Source organism: Mirounga leonina, unplaced genomic scaffold (genome assembly GCF_011800145.1).
Source record: "Mirounga leonina isolate KUSES-001 unplaced genomic scaffold, KU_Mleo_1.0 Mir_115, whole genome shotgun sequence".
NCBI classification, from domain to species: domain Eukaryota; kingdom Metazoa; phylum Chordata; class Mammalia; order Carnivora; family Phocidae; genus Mirounga; species Mirounga leonina.
The window spans coordinates 9,663,643-9,681,601 of NW_023270268.1; the positions used below are offsets into that span (position 1 = coordinate 9,663,643).

Consider the following 17,959-nt stretch of genomic DNA (forward strand, 5'->3'; position numbering starts at 1 on the left):
GGAATATTATGCAGCCATCAAAAGGAATGAGATCTTGCCATTTGCAATGACGTGGATGGAACTGGAGGTTGTTATGCTGAGCGAAATAAGTCAATCAGAGAAAGACATGTATCATATGACCTCACTGATAAGAGGAATTCTTAATCTCAGGAAACATACTGAGGGTTGCTGGAGGGTGGGGTGGGAGGGATGGGGTGACTGGGTGATAGACACTGGGGAGGATATGTGCTCTGGTATGCGCTGTGAATTGTGCAAGACTGTTGAATCTCAGATCTGTACCTCTGAAAAAATGCTATATATGTTAAGAAAAAAAAAGAAGAAGAAGAAGAAGATAGCAGGAGGGGAAGAATGGAGGGGGGGAAATCGGAGGGGGAGACGAACCATGAGAGGCAATGGACTCTGAAAAACAAACTGAGGGTTCTAGAGGGGAGGGGGGTGGGAGGATGGGTTAGCCTGGTGATGGGTATTAAAGAGGGCACGTTCTTCATGGAGCACTGGGTGTTATGCACAAACAATGAATCATGGAACACTACATCAAAAACTAATGATGTAATGTATGGTGATTAACATAACAATAAAAAAATTTTTTTTTTAAATTTATTTATTCACTTTCTTGGGTAACTGAAGGCTCAGATGTGGAGCCAAAGCTCCTTACACCATGTCTCAGCAGGATGGGAAATGCACAGGGCGCCTGGGTGGCTCAGTTGGTTAAGTGACTGCCTTCGGTTCAGGTCATGATCCTGGAGTCCCAGGATCGAGTCCCGCATCGGGCTCCCTGCTTGGCAGGGAGCCTGCTTCTCCCTCTGACCCTCCCCCCTCTCATGTGCTCTCTCTCTCTCATTCTGTCTCAAATAAATAAATAAAATCTTTAAAAAAAAAAAAAAAAAAAAGGATGGGAAATGCACAGACTCAAGACCAAGCATGACCTCAGGCCAGCACTTTCCCAGGCTTCTTCCTCAGCTCCAGAGATGTTGACCATCCCTTTCCCTAAATTGATCTTTTTAAATTTTTATGATATATACTCTCATGAGGCCCAGGCTGAAATAGCCAAGCATATATATCTGAGAGTTGCCCTAGTACCCAAGCCAAGAAAGTTACAGGGGCATGGGCCCCACTTCTTCTCCAATGGTACCCAGAGGTGAGAGCTGCTTCTTCTACACTCTCCCCCAACATTCAGATCCAGAAGCATCCACTCACATGACAGTATTTTTAAATATACTCTACTGCTAGGATGTGCCTACAGAAACTACTGTACTTCATTCTGATGAATTACAACTAGTCCTTCTCCGGGCTTCTGCACAAGGAGCGGGCTGGCCTGGACGCCCTCTTCAGGCCCCTTCAACTCCCAGTTTTAGCATGCCAGGCATCACATTTTTCTGAATACCAACCATAACAATTGTTGTTCCCTGATTGGACGGAGAGGATTCAGAACCACGTCTAGTAAATTAAAAGGGAGCTCGAGCTAAATAAAAGCACTTTTAGTTAAATACAAAAACAAAACAAAAAAAACCCCACATTTCTATAACATTTTCTGTAACTCATGAACTAAACATAAATAAAATAAAAATTAAAAAAAAAAAACCTCTAAAGCAAGTACAGAACAAGGGAGGCTGCAAATGTTTATGACAATCTCAGGTGGTGTTTTTCCAGACTGTGGGAAGTGGCCAGTACGTGCGCAATGACATGAGTTCACTGGGTATTGACTAGCATTTTCTTTTTTAAGATTTATTCGTGTGAGAGAGAGAGAGAGCAGAGACAGAGAGAGAAAGACAGACAGAGAGAGAACGCACATGAGCAGTGGGGAGGGGTGGAGGGAGAGGGAGAAGCAGGCTCCCCGCTGAGCAGGGAGCCCGACGCTCAATCCCAGGACCCTGGGATCATGACCTGAGCTGAAGGCAGACGCTCAACCGAGTGAGCCACCCAGGCGCCCTGACTAGCATCTTCTTAATTAAAAATAATAAAATGGAGAATATCCAAAGCTGTCACACACAGTATGGTTCTGTAACATTTTCGTTTCAGTTTTAGACCTATAGATTCATACTGGGTAGTGATGTAAAATGCATTTTTCTTATGTGGGTCATAGTTAGACATCTGAAATCCAGAGATTTTAGATTGCTTCGGAGACAATATTTGTCTTCCATATGCTCTTAAACTTTGATTTTTAAAAATCTGTCTCCTTATTTTAACCACCTCCTCCCATACCACTACAGGCCCAATTAGTGGCTCGGGTCTCCAGTGATCAAACCCTTGATGTGCTCTGAGTAACATAGCAATCTTCTCGGAGTTCTCTTCCTTTGATTTGTACTCTGGAGAGCAGCCCCGGCGCTCAGGCCTCTGTAGACCAGGGAGGACGAGGCTTACCTCCAAAGAAAGCTGATGTGGCTGAATCTCAGGGAATTGTTCAGGCAGTAAGTCTTAAATCATCAGACTAGACTTTTGCAAAAGGCTATCTTATTTTTGGGTTCTGTTCAGTGGTTGGCCACCATGATTTTAAATCACCAGTATCATTTTACTACATGAGCCTGTTATATCCTCCATTCTAAAATAGTAAAATTTCTATGGTTTATGGACAGCCTGGAGGACAGGAAGTAAAAAGATTTATCTGGATTTTTTTTTAAACCAAAAACAAACAAAAAGAGATCTTTCTGAAATTATCCCTAATCTTGAAAGGACTGTGAAGATACTAACTACATCACAGTATACTTTTCTTTATGTTAACCATCCAAGCACACTGTTTTTAAGTAATTCCATATGAAAACTGAAATATACTGCCCTCCCCAAATGTAGTTCATAAGACCACTTGTTATAGTTGTGGTGTTTTTGGTTTTTTTTTTTTGAGGGGGAGGTCTTCTTTGTTTTGTTTTTTCCCCTTAACAGTAAAATTTAATAACAGATTTTATGTGGTTAAAGAGTTTTCCTTACAAAATTTTCATTCAGAAGATTTACTGGGATTTTCTCTATCTGTGGTTTATATTATTAAAAAAGAGGGTGCTATCTGAATTAGAAAATTTTGAATAAACTTAGGAACATCTTAAGGATACATTATTTGGCATTCTAACTCCCTCCTGTGCCTAAAGTAATTGTCACCCTTAGTGTTGGGAAACTTTGTTTCTGTAAATATTTTTTTTTATTATTTATTTGAGAAAGAACGCACACCAGTGGGGGGCGGGGGGAGTAGAGGGAGAGGGAGCAGACCCTCCACTGAGCAGGGGCTGGATCCCAGGACCCTGGGATCATGACCTGAGCCAAAGGCAGACAGTTAACCGACTGAGCCACCCAGGCGTCCCAATTTTGGGAAACTTTTTAAAAGTTTTATTTACTGGGGCACCTGGGTGGCTCAGTCGTTAAGTGTCTGCCTTCGGCTCAGGTCGTGATCCCAGAGTCCTGGGATCGAGCCCCGCATCGGGCTCCCTGCTCAGCGGGAAGCCTGCTTCTCCCTCTCCCACTCCCCCTGCTTGTGTTCCCTCTCTCGCTGTCTGTCAAATAAATAAATAAAAATCTTAAAAAAAAAAAAGTTTTATTTACTGATGCTTGACAATTCAGACTAAATATAAAGTCTAGCAACAGTTAGATATAAATGACTAAATGCAATTTAGGTAGGAAAAGTAGGAATAGGGAGATTCCTCTGCTTCTGTTCAGAAAGCTACATAAGTGAGTTGGGCTTAATTTCAAACCATTGTTAACATTTTTTTAACTTTCCTTTGAAACATAAAGACGATCTTGGGATGAACCAATAACAAGAATTAAAAGTAACTAACTAAAGTCCCTTGACCTACCCTACCATACTGCTATGTATTCAGAGAAAAGGGGAGCCAGAAGGAGGAGGTCCAAGGAGGAGAAGGAAAGGATCTCTGCCTGCTCTGGGCTCAGGTTTGCAAGACAAAGAAAGCAGCCCCAACAGTGATTAAATGGGTCTAAGGAGACACCAGGTTTGGTCATGGAGCTGCACAATCACATTTGCTTGCTTGCTTGCTTGCTTGAAGTTTTTATCTGCCCACATAGGTAGAGACAATATGCACGAAGTAAGCTCCAGAAGTCAAGAGCCTCCATCTCCACAGTCGGCCCTATCCATCAGGAACACTGTCCGTCCCCCCCAAGGGCTTTTTTATCTACTGTCTCGCATTTCAACAATCCATATAGATCTTACTTAGTGCTGGAGATTTTTTTTCCTGAAAACTATCTCCGTACTCAAATTATGACTAACCCTATTGAGCATTTGCCATGGGCTAACCTTATGAACTCAAAATCTGTGCCTTCAAACTTGAGAGTCAAGTGGCTTCAGAGACACACTGAACAGCATACAAACAGAGTTAAGTTCTAGCACAGATTAGGGAACCAACCCAGGGAAAACCCAGTGAGCCCAGACTGGGGAGAAGAGGTATTCATGAGCATTGAAAGAATTGGCCATTTAAAGTGAAGACCCTACATGGAGAGGGTGAGCAGGAGGAATGGTACAATCGGAGTAGTGAAAGGACTACGTGAAAGATGGAGAAGAATGATGCAACCTTGAACACCATGCCAAGAAGTCTGGGCTTTACCTACAGGTTACAGGGAGTTTATGAAGGATTTTAAGCAGAAGAATGACACAATAGGAATTGCTGTTCAAACTCCAATCTGACAGTAATGTGAAAAATGACCAGGGAAAGGAGTATAGTCCAGAACATTCCTACTCAAAGAATGGTCTGCAGACCAGAGCCAGCCTGCAAACTGTCACAGGTCTGCGACAAGACAACTACCCAAATTTGAAAGATTAAGTTTCTGTCTGTTGGGTCTAATGATAAGAAATTTGAATTTTGCAGCAGTTTAAAACATGACCCCACCAAAATATAATGAAAAATGGGATATTTACATAGCCTCAAAATAGTTCCCCACAGAGAAATGTACAGTGGAGAAACGTGGCAGACACCACCTTAACAAATGGAACATGTTCCACATCACCAGAAGTAAGATGACATCACATACACCCCAATATTATGCACTGAGGAGGACACAGCATCGCTCCTGAGGTACTTTTGCCAAAACTATAAACCTTGATCTAATCATAAAAAAAATGCCAAACTCAAATTGAGTGATCTTACAAAGTGACTACCCAGGGCACTTCTAAAGTGTTAAAGCCATAAGAGACGAGAAAGAGTGAGGAGCTGTCCCCGACATGGGGGGACTCCTACTAGAGAGAAGACTACATGCAATGAGATCAGACCCGGGACTAGAAAAAGTGGCAAAAACTGGCAAAACTTGAATAAGATCTGCAGATTGGTTAATACTCTGATATCAGTGTTAATTTCCTGGTTTTGATAATAGTCTATGGTTCTGTAAGACGTTAACAGTGGAAGCTGGATGAAAGGCATATGGAAATTCTTTGTACTACTTTTATAACTGTTCTGTAAGCCTAAAATTATTTCAATATTAAAAGTTATTTTTGTTTGGGTTTTTTTGTTTGTTTTGTGGCTCCCAAATTCTCTGACTCTCCTCTTCAAGAAGTGGAACTGTGTCCTCTCCCTGTGAGTCTGGGCAGGTTTGTAATGGCTCTGACCAACAGTGTAGCCATTGCATGACTTCTGCTTATATTCTGAGTGCCTTTTCTAGATTTCACTTCTATATCTTATAAAAATATGTATTCTGGTTATCTGTTGCCACATAACAAACTACCCCAAACTTAGTGTCCTAAAGCCATAACTACATTATGCTAGTGAATTCTTTAGGTCATGGATTTGGATAGGGCACACTGAGGATGACCTGTCCTTGTTCCCTGATGTCTGTTCCCTGATGTCAGTTGGGAAGACACAAAAGCTGGGGGTGACTAGAACAGCTGGCAGGCTGGAAGCATCTGCAGGCTTCTTCGCTCACATGTCACATGGGGTGACTCAAGGAAGGCTCAGTCAATTCTGCACATTGGGTCACCTGCTGCCATCCTCTCCAAGTGGCCTGGCCTCTCACAGCATGGCAGCTGGGTGCCAAGAGGGAGCATTCCAAGACAACCAGGTGGAAACCGCCTGGGCTTTTCTCCCCAAGCCCTGGGATACAGAGTATCACTTCCATTGCATTCTAAATGGTTACAAGCCAGTCTTTAAGGTCAGCTCAGCCTCAGGTGGAGGAGAAACGGTCATCTCCTGATGGGGGCGGTGGAGGAAAAGCATGTGGGAGGGGAGAGATTTCTGCAGCCATCTTTGTAAGACTCAATCTGCCCCAGCATTGGTCCGCAACACACTGAAATTTTAAAAACGGTTTCTTCACCACAGATAGTGTGAGTAACATTAGTTTAGAACCAGAGAGAACAGTTAACAGTTAATAGAACAGTTAACAGTTAATAACAGTTAATAGGCTACTAGAGTAATCCAAAGGAGTCGTAACTGGGGCCTCATACTTGTTTGCTATTGCTGAGTAACAAATTAGCACAAACTCAGGGGCTTAAAGCAATCCCCATTCATTAATTCAAAGTCCTCTAGGTCAGAAGTCTAGCTCAGCATGACTGGGTTATCTCCTCAGAGCACCGAAAATCTGGAACTAAGGTGTCACTGATGCTAACTTCCCCTTTGGAGGCTGGAGGACGAGAGGATGTGTTTTCATTTTTTTTTTTTTAAGATATTATTTATTTGAGAGAGAGTGAGCACAGGAGGGGGGAGGGTCAGAGGGAGAAGCAGACCCCCCATGGAGCAGGGAGTCCGATGCGGGACTCCATCCTGGGACTCCAGGATCATGACCTGAGCCAAAGGCAGATGCTTAACCAACTGAGCCACCCAGGCATCCCAGGGGCTGTGTTTTCAACCACATTCTTATTGTTGACAGAATTGAGTTCCTTAGGGGCACCTGGGTGGCTCAGTCATTAAGCGTCTGCCTTCGGCTCAGGTCATGATCCCAGGGTCCTAGGATTGAGCCCTGCATCAAGCTCCCTGCTCAGCGGGAAGCCTGCTTCTCCCTCTCCCACTCCCTCTGCTTGTGTTCCCTTTCTCACTGTGTCTCTCTCTGTCAAATAAATAAATAAAATCTTAAAAAAAAAAAAAAGAATTCAGTTCCTTGCAGTTGTAGGACTGATGTCCCTCTTTCCTTGTTGGCTACCACCCACAGGTCCCTCTCAGATCCTACAGGCCACTCACATTTCTTGGCACATGGACCCCTCTATCTGTAAAACCAGAAAAGAGGACTCTCCTCCATGTCAAATCCTTCTCAAGCTTCAAATCTCTTTGACTTTCCAGTCTCTCTGACCTCTAGGCCAGATTTAAATGACTCCTGTGATGAGTAAAGCCCACCTGGATGATCTCCATATTTTAAAGTCAACTAGTTTGGGACCTTAATTACATCTGCAATGTCCCTTCACAGCAGCACTAAATTACTGTTCCACTGAGTAACTGGGAGAAGGTGTGTATACACCTGCTGGGACTCTTTTTTTTTTTAAGATTTTATTTATTTATTTGACAGAGAGAGAGAGACACAGCGAGAGAGGGAACACAAGCAGGGGAGTGGGAGAAGGAGAAGCAGGCTTTCCGCCGAACAAGGAGCCTGATGCGGGGCTCAATCCCAGGACCCGGGGATCACGACCTGAGCTGAAGGCAGACGCTTAATGACTGAGCCACCCAGGCACCCCACCTGCTGGGAATCTTGAAGGCCACCAGGAAATTCCATCCACTGTAACCTCACCTCATCCTTGTCTTCTTTTTTAAGGAATAATTAATATTTAGGTCTTTGAATAAGCTGCTTCTGGTCAACTTTTGTAGAAGCACTAAATAGATGCTAGACTTTTTAAAACTTCAACAATGCTGGTTAGGAGTTTTAGAGTTTCTATTTGTAACTAAGCACTAGACTACAAACAAAGCTTTTTCATTTCTTTTGACTTACATAATTTGCCAGTCTAGTGGACCAATACCAGTCATTTTAAATTTAAAAAAAAATCTCTAACATCAAGCTGAATTTCAAATTATTGGTCCAGTGAATCAGGTTCAAAAAGAAATGGTTTTATAATGTGTAGCTATGGCATAATATTATGTCTAGCCTGAAAGCAAGAATATTTGTAATGTTAAAAAAAAAGAATATTTGTAATGTTTCTCCTTGAAATGTTTGCCCTCGCCTGCAATACTTGTTAATCCTCTTGCACAGAACTGCAGAAGTCTCACCAATAGAGGTACACATCTAAGGAGATATTTTTCACAAGAAAAGGGCAGGGTTGAAATTTTAACAGCTCTAGCACAGAACATTTTTACATCTGGCCATTTTACAAGGATCTACAGAGTCTTTCGTATGGGCAAGCATTATACCTCTTCCTTGAAGAAGTTTATACCCCAGTGGGCAAAAAGCATATACAATATAAAAATAACTTAATTCAACTTATAAAGCTAACTGCTTCATTTGCTGAGAAAGTCTCAGAATTGAGTTAGAATACAAGGCTATACCAGAATGTACCTCCCATGTGCAGAATCTCCCATTGCCCCAGGGAGCATGAAAAAGATACGAATTTCAGTAAGAAACTATGGCTAAGCAAAAAGCAAGTGTCTTCCAACAGAAAGGAGATTTATATAGAAATTTTAAAATTGTATGTTACATTAGCCACCTCGCAAAATGCTTTTGTACCCATTACCTCAACAGATACCCAATACAGGCCTGTGATGACCCTCATCCGTTGAACAAGGCCCCAGCCTGTTTCTATCACAGAAAGCACAGAAGGTAAGATGGAAGAGCCGGGCTCCAGATCTTCCTGACTCCTTCTTACTCTGGGCGCTATAAGATGCCTGAAAGTCACATTTTGTCCAGGGCTTTATACTCACTGTCCCTGCACAGGCAACAACATTCTTGTTCACCAACCAAGGGCTTTGGCCCCTCGTTCCCACATCCTTTCTGTTCTGCCTAGGTCCTCGGCCCTTACCCTCTGTCTTTCTGAACCCTAATAATTCTTTGAATCCTTGGCACTCTCCCCAAGACATGATTCTATGCTGGTCACCCAGCTCTACATTCACACTCCAGGTAAGAAGCATGTTGCTTCTTGCACCAGAGCAGGGAGGGGACTGAACCAAAGGAAAAAAAAAAAAAAGCACTATCAGTAAGACAAGTAGGATAAAGGACTGGCAGGGGCACAAAGCAGAGACAAGTCCCTCAGAGGACCCCCAGGTTTCTCACGTGGCCGGCATCTCCTTTTCCCCTACAGACATGAGCCCGACACTAGGGAAGAGCAATTGTGTACGAGATAATCCTTAAATTCTTTTCAATTTAATGAACCTGCTTATATTCCATGGTCCCTTTTTGTCCTGTTATATAATGAAATGCAAAAGAATTTTTTTTTTATCTACTTGAAGTCAGGCTAAGATCTGTCTCTCTTCTCTTTCACTCACTCATTAACATCTACTGAGTACCCATTACGTGCCATACATTGAGCTAAGTTAGAGCTACATCAAATATTATAAGTGCTAGGACTATAAAGGGTACAGAAAGGGGGCACCTGGCTGGCTCAGTTGGTAAAGCAAGCAACTCTTGATCTAGGGGTTGTAAGTTCGGAGCCCCACATGGGGTGTAGAGATTACTTAAAAATAAAATCTTAAAAAAGAAAAAAAAAAGGAGTACAGAAGGTACAACAGAAATACAGTTGACCCTTGAATAACACAGCGGGTAGGGGCGCTGACCCCCTGCATAATTGAAAAATCCATGTGTAACTTCTGACTCCCCCAAAACTTAACCACTCATAGCCTACCATCGATCTGAAGCCTTGCTGATAATATAAACAGCCCATCACCACATACTTTGTGTGTAATATGATTATATACTATATTCTTACAATAAAGCAAGCTAGAGGGAAAAAATGTTAAGGAAAGCATAAAGAAGAGAAAATACATTTACAATACTGTACTGTATTTATTGGGGGAAAAAATCCGCATATGAGTGGGCCTATGCAGTTCAAACCCATGTTGTTCAAGGATCAGCTGTAGTCTTTTCTGTCTGAGGAGCATAAAAAAGGCTTTGAAGTGAAACCAGCAATGACGACAGCAGTAAACACAGAGCACACAGTTACTGCGCGGAACATGGTTGCCAAGGCTGTACATGTGGTAGCTCACTGGATTCTAACAAAGAAAAGGAAAATCCTAAGAGTCGGTCATATGATGATGATGATGAATTTTTTTGTTCACATGAGAAACTGAGATATGAGGAAGTCAATCAGTCAAGTGACAAGGAGGGGGCGGAGATAGAGACGCAGGCAGCTTAGATTACACCCCACAGTACAGCTATTGCCTGAGCTGAACCTTGAAAGAGGAGTAGGTTATTGACAGGCAGAGAATGGATGAAGCGGGGGGAGGAGGAGGAAGACAGGTTGGGATGAATTATGTCCTGGACAACGGGAACAGCATCACAAAGAGCAAAATCAGAATGGGCTCATTATAGGCAGTGAAAAGCAAGTGAACAAGGCACATTTGTTGCAGGAGTAGTAGAAGTAAAGGGAAGATAATAAAAGATCAGGCTAGAGGAGTAAAGCAGGGCAGATCACAAGAGATCTTAGCCATGCTGAGGAGCTTAAACCTTATCCTCTGGATGGGGATTGGTAAACTCCACCTGAAGGCCAAACCCTGCTGGTCACCTGTTATTTCTATGGCCTACAAGCTACGAATGATTGTTACATTTCTAAATGGCTGGGGGGAAAAATCAAAAGAATATTTCATGACATACGAAATTGCATGAAATTCAAATTTCAGTTTTCATAAATAAAGTTTAACTGAAACACAGCCATGCTCATTCATTTACACACTATCTCTGGCTGCTTTTACACTGCAAAGCCAGGGCTGAGTAGCTGCAACAGAGCCCATATGGCTGGCAATGCCTGAAATATTTACTATCTGGTCTTTTAGAGAAAGTTTGCCAAGCTCTACTCTAGGTAACTAGGAGCTGCTAAGGGGCTGATGAAAATGATGATGCAAAATGATGTCATTGCCAGCTTTATATTCTTACAGTGATTATTCAGGTTATAGTGAGGAAGATGGATGGAAATACATAGGATTGGGAACAGGAAGATCAGTTAGCTGACAGTGACTACTCTCAAAATAAGCGGTGATAAGCACCAACGCAGGCAGAAATGGGAAAGAAAAATGAGGAATATCAATAAGGTTGTATCAACAGGATTTCAAAATCTACTGGATGCAGGGGAGGAAGAGGAGGGAAGAAATACAGAATGACTCCAGGTGCCTGATCTGTCCCCTCTGGGGCCACCACCATGCCCACCACCAGAACAATCCCCATCACAGCAAGCAACCTCACAGGAACTCCTATGCATCACGCACTGGGTGTAATCAGTGCTTTACCTCTCACCTAATCCTTACCACAATGTAGGAATGAGTCACCTTATTCTACAGATAAGAAAACTAACATTGAACCTTATCCAAGGTAATATAACTAATTAATTTCTGAGTTCCCGATATTAACTGCTCTAAGATACCTATAATATATAGAGGGAAAAGCTCCTTTGGATAAGAAAATGAATTAAGTTCTGAAAGATGAGTGACAAGTTGACTGAGGGCAGAAACCCAAGGCACACCAACATTTAAAGAGTTGGCAGGGAAAAAAAACACCCAGTGGTTGTCATGGTTCACAGAACACAGGAAGCAAGGATGTCAGTGGGGTGGAATGGAAGAGAGTCAAAAAGCACACCTTAACACCCTGCTCAATCTCCTGGACGTTCAGATCTTAGGTGCAGTCCCAGTTTCTATAAGTTATACTTGTATTATACGGAGAAACTCCCCAAGCTCACTTCAGGAGTTGTTTCTAAGATCAATACATGATACCACGATACTAATCAACAAAACAGAGCAATGATCAACTTGAAGCCACTGAACCAAAGGCTACCTCACTGACCCTCAAAACCACAAGATGGGTGATGGATTATCATTAATGTTAATGTTTGATAAGAACCACCAGCCTGGGGGTGCCTGGGTGGCTCAGTTGGTTAAGCCGCCTCCTTCAGCTCAGGTCATGATCCTGGGGTCCTGGGATCGAGTCCGCATCTGGCTCCCTGCTCAGCAGGGAGTCTGCTTCTCCCCCTTCCTCTGCCTTCCCCCTGCTCGTGCTTGCTCGCTCTCTCAAATAAATAAAATCTTTTTTTAAAAAAAGCCTATATGAGTGTTTTTAACAAATGTGTTTTTTCCTGATTATAGGAAATAATTATTAAAAATCATATTAAAAACAGGCAATATCTGAATAGATATATTTCCAAAGAAATCATACAGATGGCCAACAGGTACATGAAAAGATGCTCAACATCATTAATCATCAGGGAAATGCAAATCAAAACCACAATGAGATATCACCTCACACCTGTTAGAATGACTTACCAAAAAGACTAGAAATAACAAATGTTGGTGAAGATGTAGGAAAAAAGAGCACCCTTGTGTCCTGTTGATCAGAATATAAATTGGTACAGCCACTGTGGAAAACAATATAGAGGTTTCTTGAAAATTAAAAATAGCACTATCATATGATTCAACAATTCCACTTATGGGTATTTATCCAAAGAAAACAAAAGCATTAATTTTAAAAGATATATGCACCCTCATGTTCACTGCAGCATTCTTTACAAAAGCCAAGATATAGAAGTAGCCCAAGTGTCCATCGATGAGTGAATGGATAAAGAAGATGTGGTATATGTGTATACACAGTGCTATATTATGCAGCCATTTAAAAAAAATTAAAATCTTGCCATTTTCAACAAGATGGATGGACCTAAAAGGCATTACAGTAAGTGAAATAAGGCAAAGACAATTAATATATGATCTCACTTAAATGTCGAATCTAAACAAAACAAATCAACAAACCAAACAAAACCAAGCTCACAGATACAGAGGAAAGACTGGTAGTTGCCAGAGGCGAGGGCTGGGTGGGTACAGAAGAAATGTGTGAACTGTTTTGATTTTTTCTAACAGTTTAAATAAACTGAATATAAATAAACGAACAAAAGAAGAAAGAACAAGGTAGGAGGATATACTCTACCAGTTACCAACACTTATTATAAAACTGCACTATAACAGAGCATGGTATTAGTTTACAACCTCCCACAAATCAAATTAGAATGGACGGAAAAAAATCTTAATTTTATAGACCTATTTATATAAAATTATTTATATAAAATCTAGAAATACAGAAGCATAAAATATAGTATTTTATTGAATGTTACCTTTGGGAAAAATAGAAAAACATTACAAAGAAAATACTGCAATCCCAGTGCTGTAAGAAAATCATTAATAAGTTCTGATGCATTATTTACTTGTCTTTCTCTATTCATACAAGGCATAGGATCCACCTCACCTGGAAAATCACAGCTACCATTTCTTGTGCATGTACTCTGTCCTTTGCACGGCCATGCCTCATTTAATGTCTAATGACACTTACAGAGGAAGACACGGAAGCACAGACTGGTGAGCAATTTTCTCGCAGCCACTCACAAGCCAGGAATGGATCTGGGATTAGAATGGGAATCTGCCTGATTGAAGACAGATTATATTCAAATAGGGGGTTGGAGAAAATGGTCAACTCATACCACATATATTGGGACTTATTAAAAACATTTTCCCATGTCATTTAATATTCATTTAAAATATGACTTCTTGTACCTTCATAGTTTTCTAACCTACAAGGTATTTAGCTAATCCTCTATGGATGGATCCTTGTTTTCCACTCTTTACTAGTATTCACTAGGGAAAAAAAAACCCAAACGTAGTGGTTAAGGGATCACTTCAAAGGAGTTCGAATCCTCACTCAATTGTCCTAGCTCTGTGCTCCTGAGTAAATACAACTCCAAGCTTATTTTCTTTGTATGTAATACCACTGCCTACTTCATTTTGTGAAGCTGAAGAGTAAATACAGTTGTGCACATGAAGCATCCAGCACTGTCTGGAACATAAGCAGCTCTCTTTGAAGACAGATACCAGCTATCTTTACTTTCATTGTTGTTGTTGTTGTTATTTTATTAGAGAGAGAGAGAGGGAGAGAGACCAAGTGTGAGTGGGGAGGGGAGGGGAGCGACAGAGGGAGAAGGAAAGAGAGAATCTTAAGCAGGCTCCATGCCTAGTACGGAGCCCGACACAGAGCCTGACAGGAGGCTCACCATGGGGCTCGATCCCATGACCCTGAGACCATGACCTGGGCTGAAATCAAGAGTCAGATGCTTAACAGACTGAGCCACCCAGGTGCCCCAACTTTCACTGTTGCTTTAAATAACGTATTAATGGACATTCTTGTATACAAATATTTGTGCATATATTTTATTTTCTTAAGATATGTTCCTAGAAGTGGAATCAAAGGACATTTAAGGTTTAACACATATTGACAGTCTGCATGTCACAAAAGATGTACTAATGTATGAAACTGCAAGTTTCACTAGACTCTCAACCAGAGCTGTTTAGAAAAAAAAAAAAAAAACTCTGCCAATTTGACTTTTTATTATCTTAACAGAATTTTCTTGATTACTAATTTAGGGTTACTCTTTTTCATATTTATTGTTAGGAATGCCCTTTTCATGCCCTTTATCCATTTTCCCTTTGGGCTACCCTACTTTAGAATTTCAAAATAACTAAAGTCTGTCGCTAAAAGTTGACCATTTTGTTTACGTTGTAACAGTTGGGTAAGCTGGATTTATGACTTCAAGCAGACAGAAGAAATGCACACACACAAAATGGTACATTTTGAGGATATGAGGTGTCTCAGAGGCATTTACCTCATTGAAGAGTCATGGTTAGTCTCCTTCACTGCCCGGGGGTTTTTTTTCCTATGTAATACTCTATGGCAAAGAATCCTAAGTGATAACACATGTTCAAGATGGTAATAAAACTGTGCCAGGAAAGTCACAGAACATTTGAAACTCAGACCACTGTTTAGTCTGGCAGCTCTCGTGCTCTTTAATTATATCACAAAGGTCCCTTCTGTACAGCAAACACTGTAATATATTCTGACCAATAACTGTCATCACATAAAATTAGAAGACTTGATAAGGAGGAGGATTTGGTGTTGAGAGTCTGTGCTTTATGCCTCATGTTACATTCCATTCAGTTGGGCTTTGCTTTGTTCTATGGAGTTGACAGCGACAGGTGTACTCAATATATTCACAGACAATGCATGGCTTTATCAAGAGTAGATAAACAACAACAAAAATGAGTCTGTAGCACACATACCGTACTATTTCTGAAATGGTAAATTACCTTGGAAAATCACCAAAAGAGAGTGCAAACATTAAAACAGAACTCTGATGCTAACATCGGCCAAATAGTACCAAAGGATTTATTCCTTCAGACTTTAGAAGGTACACTGATCATACCAGGAGACTTTGTTTAGCTATTATTTCTATGCTAGAATGCCATGACGGTTTTTCTGGCTATAAAAACCAAACAAATAAAGGCTTGTAAATTAACTGTATGATTCAAAAAGAGACCCAATAACCATATAAACACAAAATATAAGAGCACCATAGAAATGTTTTTACAGCAAGACAATGGTATTTTTGCCCTTTGCCACTGTTTTCAATGTTGCACATTTTAACACCATCAGAAGCAAAATAAATCTGTTTTACAAGTACAAAATAACCAAACGGCATTAACTGATGAGTCAAAAATCAAAGAAGCCATTAAGGAAAGTTGGAAACTCCCACAAAGCAAAGATAAATAAATATATCAGTCAAAATAAACATACCTGACATTAATATTCTAGTCAAAGGCAACTGGCTCAACTGTCATCTCTACACATTTCTTTTTTTTTTTTTTTTTTTTTTTAAGATTTTATTTGAGAGAGAGAGAATGAGAGAGAACACATGAGAGGGGGGAGGGTCAGAGGGAGAAGCAGACTCCCTGCCGAGCAGGGAGCCCGATGTGGGGCTCGATCCAGGGACTCCAGGATCATGACCTGAGCTGAAGGCAGTCGCTTAACCAACTGAGCCACCCAGGCGCCCTCTACACATTTCTTAATGAACCGATAAAGATGTTCGTCTGATGTTAAACAGACAAGTAATTTAAAGACCATTCCTTTTAAATCCTGAAGATAATGATGCCTATGGTGGCTGGATGCAGAAATGGAAACCTGTTTACAATGGCAGAAAATAAAGTTGATTGCTTTGATGCCACACCCAACGTGTACATGAGAAGCCAAGTACTGCCCTGAAGGGTAGCCATGTTTCAGGGGCTAATGGCCTTGAGGGCTTGTGACAGTCGGGTTTTCGCAACGCCACCATAACAGCCATCTCCTCGCAGGCCCTGTGACTCCCACCCTGCACCATCATTTCTGCTGGCACACCGGCCAGACCTTTCACCTCTCCACTGAATTAGCCGGAAAAGCTCACTGTGCACTAACACACACAACACTGTCTGCACAAGCCCCACAGAAAGGTTGCTCTAAACAACTCAAGTCATTTCTCAGTAAGTCCAAGGCAACTGAAGAGCCTGCCGCCGAACTGGGCCCAACACTTAACGGCGCAGGGGTGTGATCTAGCCCCGGCATTTACCTCATGCTCTGACAGCCCAGGCCAGACCTCCTGCCTTCAGGGAACGATGGTATCTGAGCACTATGATTGTCGCAATGCTGCCATGCACCTCCGTGATGGCCACAGAGTTTGCAGAACAGTCTCCGGCTCTGTCTGGAGGTCCAGCAAGCCTAGGGCTGTTGACAGTGAGGAACTGAGGAGAAGGTGATTAGGGATGTGTGGGCTGCATGCACTGCCCACTCATCCAGGGCTCCAGCCAGCTTCACTAGGAAACGTAGAGAATCACAGCCCCAAAGTCTGGCCCCCAAGGCGTAAGTCTGAGCAAATAATGAGCGGGTGATAAAATATGGCCAAGGGCATGGTACACCTGAGATGTAACCCACATTCTGGGTATATATATGTAGCAAGGAACCTGGATGGCACTCACTTTAAGCAGGAGTTCAAAGAGAACGTGTAGGAATGCTCCAAGAATCTATACAACCCTTAACTTATAAAAACCACTGCCCCTGAAGCCTACAATACCCAGGGTAACACCTACCTCTCTAAGAAGGGTTCCAGAGAGGACTGAGACCCCCCAAAAAGGTGAGTCCCTCTGTCCTATCTGAAAGGGCTAAAAATAAACAGTAATTCCGAACAGGCTTAAAGGGTTTATTAAGAAAAATGTAAGACTTTTTTTCCACAGGGAAAATAATTATTACCTAATTATTTTTAAAGGCAAGTATGAAAAGAGGATCTCATAAAAATAATGCTCACCACAATAATGATCACCATTTTTCAGTGACCACAATACCATTTTTACTATCTGTCTTAAAGGAGGAAACAAAGGATAATAACAAATGACAACAGCCCCAAATAGAAACACATAAACAAGTCTTTAGTACAGTGCTGGTATTGTTTTCATATATACTCTACATGGGAATATATAATCTAGTTTCCAATTATCCAAATAGAAATGCAATACCTGGACCTCACAATTCATTGACCTCATGGTTTCCAAACACTTTTCTTATCCCATCCTCACGCACCCAGTTTCTACAGGTTTAGGACCACGAATGGCAACCTGCACTTCAAAAGTCTCACTTGCAAGCTTCCCAAACGCAGAACACCACTTTCTAACTTTGCAGTTCGATGGTCCCTCCACGCGTGCAGGGGTTCCTGCACTTCTCCCTTAGGTAATACTGCAGGGGACACCCCCTAGGGGACAGGATGTCAGTCTAGCAAGCCACTCCTAGCCCTCTTGCTTCATCAGTTTTACCCTTCCTCCAAGATCAAGAGTTGGGCAACTTTTCTAGTAAAGGATCAGAAGTAAATACTTTTGGCTTTGCAAGCCATGTGGTCTCTTTCACAATGACTCAGCTGTGCCACTGTAATGCAAAAGCAGCCACAGACCATAAACAAATCCATGTGGCTGTGTTTGTTAATATCATATTGACAAAAGCAGGTGGGCTGGATTTGGCCCATAAACTGTAGGTAATCAACCTCTGTACTAGATCATTCTCATCAACATAGAAATGTCTCTAAAATATTGCTCAT

The 17,959-nt window shown here is 41.6% G+C and overlaps 1 protein-coding gene across 1 annotated transcript in view; it reads right to left on the reverse strand.

The window, feature by feature from the left end:
* Positions 1–17,959, reverse strand: part of ULK4 (unc-51 like kinase 4) — a 580,245-nt gene that overhangs the window by 311,032 nt on the left and 251,254 nt on the right. The window contains exon 31 of the mRNA XM_034992636.1: positions 2,353–2,373. Within this exon, the coding sequence (XP_034848527.1) occupies positions 2,353–2,373 (21 nt within the window). The remainder of the gene's footprint in view (positions 1–2,352; positions 2,374–17,959) is intronic.